Here is an 11,167-nt window from a genome sequence, read left to right as displayed (position 1 = left end):
TTTAAATTATTATTAAGTTTTTGACGATTTATAATTTGTTCCGAAAGTTATAGATGGTTATGATCTTTAAAGCTATCTATACATATATCTCTTATTATTAAATTTTAAAAAACACTTACAAGTTTTGACTGTACAACACCAACGTTGAATATCATTGTTTAGAAGTTTTTGAAAACGAAATTTGAAACCATCAACTATTTTCAACGTTTTATTTTTTTCACTTTTCATAACTTCCATTGTTATTAAATTTAAAAAAAAAATACAAATACTAATTTACCAAATACTGTAAATACTGTAGACTAGTGTAGACCAATGCAAAAATTCGTGTAAAATATTTCGATCAAATGCACACAAATGCGGCTAGTAATATTATATAAATGAGCATCAAGTGATATCCTTATCGATCAATATTAAAGATAATATAACCAGCCGACCGGAAATCGGAAAATCCCGGATCGCAATTTACGTACATTACAAATATACCCGGGCCGCAATTTACGTATGTTTAAAATATACTCGGGCCGCAATTTACACAGTATATAACTATGACCTTTTTTGGGGGACGCAATTTACCAACTCCGCATTTCTAGGACATTTGGCTATACTTCACTGAGCACCTTCACGTCAGTGTATGTTATGGTCTGGACTTAGAAATATTTCATACTATTTTTATAAGTTATAATTGTTAGGACTAAAATAATTTCTACTTAGAATATTAACAGAATTGTAGTTAGGATAATTTTATGAGTTAAATAAATTTAATTATTTTAAAAAGTCTAAATTATTCCTTACTACACCTACAACCAAGCGTTGACTGAGACGTTGAAACTAAATTATCAGATCGATCGGTTGGCACGTAACAAGACGGGCTAAGTGCCAAAAAGTGGTTTTTGAGTTATTTAATTTTTTTTTTTTTTATCAAAACATTTTTGATAAAAAAACGTAAACCAAACTTTTATTTATAATCTAGATTATGTTTGATATAATTATTGCAAAATAATATTGAATTTCCTTCCCCTTGTATCTTAAAAATAATATTTTATTCAGAAAAATGTAGAAGATGATATGTGCCATACATTTAACCGGCACAAATGAGATAAGTACCAATGAACAAAGTATCTAGCTTTTTTGATAAATTTAAAGAATTTTAATTTTTAAGATTACATACAAATTAATTTAATATGATTATATAATTATAATTATAATTATTTAATTAATTCTTCGTAGAACGCTCGATTTTCTTCCTTCAAATACGGGAGCATCTGTTGCAGGTCCCTCTTCTTTTCGGCAGATATACTGTTATGACACGGAAGTGTTGGTAAAATTGAGTCCTTAATTTTTTGAGTTGTAATCCCTTTTTTGAGAACCTTGCAGGTGTTTCATGTTTCAAGTTCATTGAAAGTTGTTTTCGTCTTAACGACTCCGTTTTTTTCAATTTTAATCCAACTGCGTTTGGAAATGTTTAGTTTTGTCGTGTTGATGTATAAATCGGCTGCTTGTTTAAAATCAATAAAGTCGTCAGGTTGGAGCATAGTAACTATAAAAGGATTATTCGGTGTAGCATTCACCATAAGTTTAATCAGGTCCGTAGGAACTTGGCATTTTTCAACCCTTTTGCGTTTCTCGATTTGGGCAAAATCCCTGTCACATGGCAAATATAAATGGCCAGAAACCAAAAATTTATGGTTTATCTCATCATACTTGCCTATAATCGTCAAATAAATCCAAAGAAATAACATAATTTTATTTTTATTTTGTCCTATGCATTTATCTGACCACACGGTAAGTATTCTTTTACTCATGATGTTATTATGAGCAGGACTAGTGAGTGCGTTAAAGAGGCATGAAGCGATTTCATTACCACCTAGTCCACTCATACCCCATGCCACAAAAACATGAGCCCTTCGTTGTTGTCACCAACATGAACACATAGATTAAAACATGAAAGCTGACGTGAATAGAACATCTGGCCATGGGTTAAAAACGGTAGAGACAGAACTTGTTCAAGATCTATTGAACACATTGATTCGTTACTAGTAGGGAGCTGAGATGATATAGTATCTTGTTTCATTACTTCTCTAGCTTTTTCAGATTTTCTATGGTTTAGTTGTAAATCGGTTTTTGTTGTTCTATCACCAGGTTTTGCTAAATCTCTGCTGATAGTAAGTCACATTTGGAACAAGTATCAGTGCGTGGTCGATGAAATGAAACATGCGGGATTTTGTTTTAAAGGTTTTATAATAAAACTTATACGTTACGTTTGAGTCTGAATATTTTTCCTTGTAGGCAAGGTATAAGCCTGTTGATATTTAAATCTTGACTTAAATACTCCTTGTAAATTTTTCTCCTCCCATAATGACTCTCGTCCCTCGGAAAAGAGTTAATATGCTCAGTAACAAGATCCACATCTGCTGCTGTGAATTTACTTCTTTGGGCTTTATCACCATGCAATGGCACTTAGCCCGTTATAACCACACCCGGCACATAGCTTTCACGACATTGGTTTGGTCTTTTTGTTCACCAATATTATGGTCGTGGCACATAGCCCTCTTTACAGGTTGTTGGCGATGGTACATAGCTCGGTTTTTCGAGTCTAACTCAATTTTTATTTTTTTGGCACTTAGCCCGTTATTGATTTCCAGTCTTAAAGTGAATAACCCGTCAGCATCACAACAAGCCATTAACACCATAGAATGACACGACTTATAATTGAAATTAGAAGAACCACTATTTGAATATTTTTCAATTCTTGCATGTTTGCCATCGATGGCCCCTATACTGTTTGGGAGATTCCAAAGTGTTTCAAAACGTTTTGCTATTCCCTTCAACTGCTCTGTACTTGGTATTGGCATGAATGTTTTTTCCAACACTTCCCAAATCACTTTTACTGTTTCAGTCACAATTCCGCCAACTTTAGATTCTCCTCTACCAAAATAAACAGCAATTGACGCAAATGACCCACCAGTACTCAAGTATCTGTAAAATGAAAGAAACGATCATAAAAAGGTAGTCAAGTCGGTATCTCTCTGCTATACAGTAGATTACAAGTGGTTGGGGGGGGGATGTAGTAAATCGGGTTTGCGTAAAAATAATAGTATAAAACTAGATTGTTATTACAAATTATGTATACTCCAAATTTTATCTTTTTTTAGTATCTGAATGCAAAGATAAGTGAAAGAACCTTCGTGCTGTTTTTGTGCGCAACATGAAACCAGCACCAAATGGTTCTGGAGCAAAACCAAAAAAAGCATATTATTTATTTGAAGCTATGCAGTTTACAGTTCCATATATTAAGGCATTAGGTATGCCTTTTGGAAATCTTCCTAATCCCCCAGAACAGAAGGAAAGTTTTGAACAATCTGAAGAAATTAACTTTAACTCCGAACTTGACCCACAGTAATCTTCACCATTTCAACCACATCTTACGCCAACTCCGCCATTGCCTTCTAAATCATTATACACACTTTCAACTACTGACTCTAAAAACTCCCAAAAGAATAGTAATAACATAACTCTGAGTCAATTTGAGTCTTCACCATCATACGTGTCAAACAAAAAACGTGGATTAAAAAACGAAGCAGTGGACAAAGCATTTCTAGAATATTTCCAGGCAAAAAAAAAAGCCAGAACAGAGAACTCTTCAGTCAATGCTAACCAGGATTCAAAAGCAGAATCTTTAAACATTTTTTCTTCTTAGTATGCTACCTGATCTTTTGAAAAAGTCTGATGAAGAAGTACGACTGTTCAAGCGTAAATCACTTCAGATGGTTGATGACATTTTGTCAAACAATTCGGCATTCACACCTATTCATTCATTCACGTCTTCATCCATAACGCCTTCAACAGATCAACAAATTCTACTGATATCTCAGAATGAAAATGCTCATGAAACCTCTCAACCTAACACATACCAAACTATAAACCAAAATAGTTCTGAAAATTACTATGAAGCAGTTAATGAAACCTTGTACGAAGTAAACCAACAGAAATAAGTATAATATTTTGTTTTATGTTCTTTTTAAAATTATTAAAATGTTTTCGTATATAAGAAAAAAAAATGATATGTTTATTGCTATAAAAATATTACTAATATGCTTATGATATAGATAAATGTTACTCATTTTAATAAAGTGTCTACATTTGCATTAAGTAGATAAAAAAGTAAGTTACTTACTTGAGTGTAATTAATATCCGTTTCTTGGCATTACGCACTCTCTCATATTTGTATCTCGCTTGTTTATGGCAGGGGAAATCAGGTTCACCAAATATAAGTGTTGATGTTAATTTAAATATGTGATTATGTTTGTGTAATTTTTGTTGTTGTTATCATTTTCGTGCGATGTGTAGCGGTGCGTTGCGTATCCGTAGCCATCGTCGGCGGTGGTGATAAGCCTCCGTGTGCGACCGGCCGGGTACGTAATCGCGCTGTTATCGTCGCGCGTAAATGCCCGTTATTCCACGTTTTCTTCATATTGTCGGTTATGTTTTTGTAAAAGTAAAAGTCATGTTTTCAGTGCCAAAGTTTCGTAAGTTCTCGTGTATTTTTGGTTTAGTGTGGTGGCACTGAGACATTTATCTTCATTGTGGTGTTCGGCGACCTGAGCCTTCGTGTTGAATGTCGTCGGCAACAGCTTGCTCTCTGTTCGTGTTCGTCGTGGTGTGCACACCAATTCTTTCTGCTGCTGTTTCGGGCGTTGGTCTACAGCCATCTTCTTCAAACCACGTTTTTCTGTGTTTTTGTTTTGTATCGTGTCGGCTGTTTGGTAAGTGTCGTTCAGCGCAATTTGTATTGCCTTTCATTAATTGTCCCATATTCTAGGGTGGTCACTTGCCAACAGCCATTGTGCAAAACGTGGTTTCATCGTGTTTGTTCTTCGTCAGCGCTGTAGACTTCGTTGGTGATTGTGAGTATTGGTCGACCATATTTGTGTTATTTATTTGTTTAAGGCCGACGGGCCTATCCGCCAAGGGCATTATTATTATTATATATAATTGTATATTTATTTATTGTTTCGTGTGGGCCACACCCTTGAATTATTTATTATTATTGTTGCGCCGTTGTAGGGCCACATATTTATTTAATTATTTAATTATTCAATTATACAGTTTTTATTATTCAATTTATGTTTAATTTATTTTATGGCGAACAAGTATGTTCTATATTATTTAAAACACTTGCCGCGCCAACATTTTGGTGACCTCGACGTGATTAAATTGTATTATATTAAGAAACTTCACTTGTGTTGGTTACTGTTAATTTTTTACTATTATACTGCCTTTATGCAATAAGCAGTTACTGTTATATATATTTTTTAATTATTATAATATTGTTATTTAGTAATCAATCTTACCTATATTTTGTGATTTGTAAACGCACTATTCATTTTTGTTATCAAGTTTTGACAGTTAAGCCTTATATATGCGCCGTTCATGTTATAAAAAAAAAAAAAATATATTTATTCATTTTATTATCTATATTTGGCATTGATTATTAGATTTTTATTGGTAAATTACATTGTATTTTGTTAATCAGGGTCCTAATTTGTGACATATTACTAGTCTAATACAAAAAATTATTTTTATTATCAATTAGATGTCAATTATTTATTATACATTAATGGCGTATCGTTTGTAGATTATTATATGTAAATTAGTTCCATCACTAGTGCGTCATTTTATATTATTATACAATTGTAAAATCTTCACTCTTCTATCAAGATGGGAGTCAACGACGAACGACTTCCTCCCGAGTTAGCAAAGATGATCAACAAAAGAGATTCTGCCAAAAGGTCTATGGACTCGATTAAAACATTCATAGACAAGTATGACCCTGCTACTAAATCTCTGAACCAACTTCAAACTAGACTGGACAGTCTAATGCAATACAGGTCCAAATATGAATCCTGTCAAGATGATATTGAAAATCATACAGCAGTTACGGTTGAAATGCTAGATCACAGGACTGGTGTTGATGATTTTTTCTGTTCACTTAAAGCTGAGATTTTAGATATAATTGAGCGCTATTCTAAGGTTCCATTCAACACCTCAAGTACACCATCGCAGCCTATCATTCGGGATTCCATGAAACTGCCATTCATTCCTGCTCCTACCTTTGATGGTGATCTACAAAAATGGGTATCATTCCTTGACGCATTCAATGCTATGTTTCATTACAACCAAGGATTATCTGATGTACAGCGTTTACACTATTTGAAATCTTGTCTGGTCGGTCCTGCTGCGGCGTACCATTCCAACAACTGATGTTAATTATTCCACAGCCTATAATGCTCTAGTTGAAAGATATGAGAACAGGTCACTTATTATCCAGTCGCATATACGTTCGTTGTTCCAAACACCGCAAGTGCACAAGCCTGCTGCCAATGAGTTACGGCAACTACATCACCATGTTGTATAACAAGTCAATGCTCTGAAGGCACTTGATCAGCCGGTGGAGCAGTGGGACGCATGGCTGGTAACCTTGTTGTGTTGCAGATTGGACCCAACCACCGTCGGCGAATGGCAACTATTACAGTCAACCAAAAATCTTCCTAAATTTAGTGACTTAGAAAAGTTCTTATCAAATCGTGTGTCAGCCTATGAAGTTGGTGAAGCAGGTAACCAGTCAACCCAGTATAAACATTTGTCTATTGGTACTCGTCCAGTCCAAAAAAAAGTTCTATTTACCAAGCAAACTGATAGTCCACCCTTTAAAGATAGAAAATGTTTGGTGTGTTCTCAGCAGCATCGTGTATCAAGCTGTGACGTATTTAATAAAATATCTCTGCCTGAGCGCCAAGATATAGTTTTCAAAAACAAGCTATGTTATAATTGTCTATTTCCTGGCCATCAAGTCCGTCAATGCCGTGGCGATAACTGCAATAAATGTGGAAAACGGCACAACACTAAACTACATAACGATGCACCATTGAATTATCATAACCCGGTGGATAAACCGTCATCATCGTCACAGGAACAGTCTATTGTAGCCTACGTCGAACAAGATAACAAGTCCAACGTTACTAAGCAGATCATATTAGCTACTGCCCTAGTTAATTTAGAGAATGCAGTTGGGCAACGAGTTCAGTGTCGTGCAATTCTAGATTCTGGTTCTCAAGTTTGCCTAATAACCAGAGAGTGTACATCCAGACTAAAAATAAATGTTGTCAATAGCTCAATATCTATAGCAGGCATAGGGTCAATCACTACCAAGACGGGCACCATGATTAGTACTACAATGTGTTCCAGAATAAATGGTTTTAAAGCATTTATCAACTTCCATGTCATAAATTCTATCACCAACAGATTGCCCAGTCATTGCATTAACATAGAACCATTAAATATTCCACACACTATTAGTGATTGTTTAGCTGACCCTCATTTTAATGAACCAGCTTCAGTTGATATTTTACTTGGAGCAGAGGTATTTTTTGAGTTATTTACTGGAGAAAAAATGAAAGTTAGTCCGCTTGTTACTCTTCACAACTCTAATCTTGGTTGGATTTTCGCCGGATCAATTCCAATTAACACAATGCTATCACCTCCAAATAGTTTATTTTCAAGTAATTGCAATCAATCAGCTATAGCGTTGTTCACCCAGACCTACTCGAATAAGTTCTCATCTGAAATTAAGGCCGAAGATCACTTTAAATGTAATGTGTCTCGTGACAATCTTGGTCGATTTGTTGTAAAATTACCATTCCTTCAAGACCCATCAGTGCTGGGTGATTCAAGATTTATGGCTCAGCAACGATTTTATAATCTTGAGCGCAAACTGTCAAAAAACCCAACACTGGCTGCAGATTATAAAACATTCATGAACGAATATCTTGAATTGGGACACATGGAGTTGGCTCATAAAACTGATGGTCCTACTTATTACCTTCCCCATCATTCTGTATTTAAATCAAACAGTTTAACTACAAAAATGCGTGTTGTTTTTGATGGGTCTGCTGCCACTAAGTCCGGTCATAGTCTCAATGATATATTGTTATGTGGACCGACTGTTCAACCTGAGCTAATATCTATTATCTTAAGATTTCGTATGCATAAAGTCGCTCTTACCGCCGATATAGCCAAAATGTACAGGCAGATACGGGTTTCGCCAGAAGATTGTGACATGCAACGAATATGCTATAGGGAAAGCCCTGCTGATCCATTGAAAGACTATAGGCTACTAACAGTAACGTATGGGACTAGGGCCGCTTCCTTCCTAGTCACTAGATGTTTGCTTGAGCTGAGTTACAGCGTCACCAATCATGCAACACAGCGTGCTATCCAACAAGACTTTTATGTTGATGATTTACTGAGTGGTGGTCAAGATGAAGCTGAGTGTTATGAATTATTTCAAAATCTATCAAACGAACTCAACAAGGCCAACCTACCTCTTCGAAAATGGTGCTCCAATTCAAAATTAATAATGTCAAAAATGTCCATTCCTGAAAGTGATCCTACTTACCTGCTGTCAATTAATGAGGAAGATACTGTCAGCACGCTAGGTCTCACTTGGCAGCCAAGTAATGATTGTTTTAAGTTTGTTTTTAAGGATTTGTCAAGGCCGTTGCACATGACTAAAAGGACATTACTCTCTAACATAAATAGTGTATATGATCCGGTGGGATTCCTAACACCAGCCCTGATTCGAGGAAAGATATTCATGCAACATTTGTGGTCTTCAAAGTTAAACTGGGACACACCGTTATCCCCTGATCTGCAAACCAAATGGACAAATTTCTATCAGAGTCTCCAGTCTCTTGAACAACTATCGATTCCACGTCGAGTTCCATTTGATAATGTTACATCAGTGCAATTGCATGGCTTTTGTGACGCATCACAAAATGCCTTTGGTGCCTGTGTCTACTTCCGTTCGCTCATCACATCTCAGTGTCATCTATATTGTTCCAAGTCAAGAGTAGCTCTGTTGAAGCCTGCTACTGTTCCACGGTTGGAACTCTGCGGGGCACTTCTATTGGCAGAGCTGATCAACATGGTTACAAGAGAACTGGAACGTATCAAAATATATTGTGACCCAGCTAATCTTATATTATGGTCAGATTCATCTATTGTGATTTCCTGGATCAATACTGACAAACCGCTCAAGTCTTATGTCTCCAACAGAGTAGCACAGATATTGGAATTATCCCAGCCCTCTCAATGGCGTCATGTACCAACTACAAGTAACCCTGCAGATGTAATTTCAAGAGGATGCTCCGCTGAATCACTGTTGTCAAATGAGCTCTGGTGGAACGGTCCTAAATGGTCGGCCCATTCCGAAGACTTGTGGCCATCCAATATTGCCACCCTTACAGATTTACCCGAAGTTAAAATCATACGTCCCGTCTTATTAGCAATTCAACCAGTAGAATACCAATTCGAGGAGAAGTATTCTTCTTGGTCCAGAATGAACTGTATCGCAGCATACATTCTGAGGTTTTGTCACAATGCTCGTACCAAAATTACTCCTGACCGACGATTGAATTCACTAAGTGTAATTGAATTAACCAATGCTGCCATGGTATTAATCCGAAAAGCACAGTCCACTTCATTTGCGTCAGAAATTGTTGAACTCAAGGCCGGTAGGCCCGTTGGACGTCGTAGTGCACTGCGTGCCTTAAACCCATTTATTGATGAAGATTGTTTAGTGCGAGTAGGAGGCCGCCTTATTAATGCTGATATTGCCTATACTAGCAAATGTCCTATTGTATTACCAGCTAAGTGTACAGTAACACGATTGATATTCGAGTATGAACACAAACGTTTAATTCACATTGGCCCTCGGGGATTGTTGGCCAACATTCACCTCCATTACTGGCCAATTCGAGGTCGAATTATTGCTAATCAAACTGTCAGGCGCTGCATAGTTTGCTTTCGCTCCAGCCCATCTCTGATTGCTCCATTCATGGCACCACTTCCACGTGAAAGAGTCAATATTGAACGTCCCTTCGCCAAGACTGGAGTTGATTTTTGTGGACCGATTCTAATTCGTAGTGGCATACGTAAAGTGGTCAGCATTAAATGCTATATTGCTGTATTTGTTTGTTTCGTGACCCATGCTGTCCACCTTGAATTGGTTAGTGGACTTACCACTGAGGCGTTCCTAGCATCCCTTATGCGATTTTTGTCCCGTCGAGGCTATTGTAGTCATATGTACAGTGACAACGGCACAAATTTCGTGGGAGCTAACAAGGTTTTGCACTCATATTTCCAAAGAGTTGAGGGACAACGTACAATCCAAGAGTCACTATCAGATCTCAAAATTCAATGGCACTTCATACCCCCTTCCGCACCCCACTTTGGTGGTCTATGGGAGGCGGCTGTAAAATCAGCAAAAAGGCATTTGTTAAAGATAAACACAATGAGTCTTCTAACGTTTGAGGAGATGAATACCTTGCTTTGCCGTATAGAGGTCGTATTAAATTCTCGTCCAATATCACCAATGTCCGATGATCCTTCCGACCTGAACGCACTGACCCCGGGCCATTTCTTAGTTGGAGGAAGCTTAACACTACCAGCTGAACCTGATAGCACTGGGATACCACTTAATAGAGTCAAAAGATGGGGTCTGGTTAATGTACAAGCTCAAATATTTTGGAAGAGGTGGAGCGCGGAATATCTACCCCAACTTCATAAAAGAGGTTGCTGGTTGTCAAAAAAGGATAATGTTAAGATCGGTTCACTACCTATTCTAAAAGAAGATAATATACCATCGATGAAGTGGAAGATGGTTAGAATCATCAAGGTCCATCCGGGAGCTGATGGAGTTGTTCGTGTGGTCACTGTTGTTAACTCGGTTGGTAGGGAGTTTCAGCGTCCAACATCTAAGATTGCAGTGCTTCCCAGCATCGAGGAGGAGGACACGGATTAACTACTCGATTATTTTTTATTATTTATTTCTATACGGATGTATTACTACTCAACTAGTTGTATCAGTATCATTTATTGTTCTCTTCTATGTTTAATATTTTTATGTCTTTTGAAAGTTCTGAGCCCTTTCAAAGGGGGGGAGTATGTTGATGTTAATTTAAATGTGATTATGTTTGTGTAATTTTTGTTGTTGTTATCATTTTCGTGCGATGTGTAGCGGTGCGTTGCGTATCCGTAGCCATCGTCGGCGGTGGTGATAAGCCTCCGTGTGCGACCGGCCGGGTACGTAATCGCGCTGTTATCGTCG

General features: G+C 37.0%; 2 protein-coding genes across 2 annotated transcripts; both read left to right on the top strand.

Moving 5' to 3' along the window:
- The first annotated feature begins 5,718 nt into the window (after positions 1–5,718).
- On the top strand, positions 5,719–6,261 carry LOC112680733. The gene has a single exon (XM_025550921.1). It carries the CDS (start codon positions 5,719–5,721, stop codon positions 6,259–6,261), a length of 543 nt encoding a protein of 180 aa, XP_025406706.1.
- A 143-nt stretch (positions 6,262–6,404) lies between these two features.
- LOC112680732 lies at positions 6,405–10,861 on the top strand. Its single transcript, XM_025550919.1, has 2 exons — positions 6,405–6,409; positions 6,493–10,861. Exons 1-2 carry the CDS (start codon positions 6,405–6,407, stop codon positions 10,859–10,861), a joined length of 4,374 nt encoding a protein of 1,457 aa, XP_025406704.1.
- The last annotated feature ends 306 nt before the right edge of the window (positions 10,862–11,167 follow it).

This window comes from Sipha flava, unplaced genomic scaffold, assembly GCF_003268045.1.
Source record: "Sipha flava isolate LNK unplaced genomic scaffold, YSA_version1 18002_pilon_pilon, whole genome shotgun sequence".
Classification (NCBI taxonomy): Eukaryota; Metazoa; Arthropoda; class Insecta; order Hemiptera; family Aphididae; genus Sipha; species Sipha flava.
This window is presented reverse-complemented; position numbering and strand designations above follow the sequence as displayed.

What these genes read in the sequence shown, in the direction of transcription:
- LOC112680733 (XM_025550921.1), top strand. Translation starts at nt 5,719, where the DNA reads ATGGGAGTCAACGACGAACGACTTCCTCCCGAGTTAGCAAAGATGATC.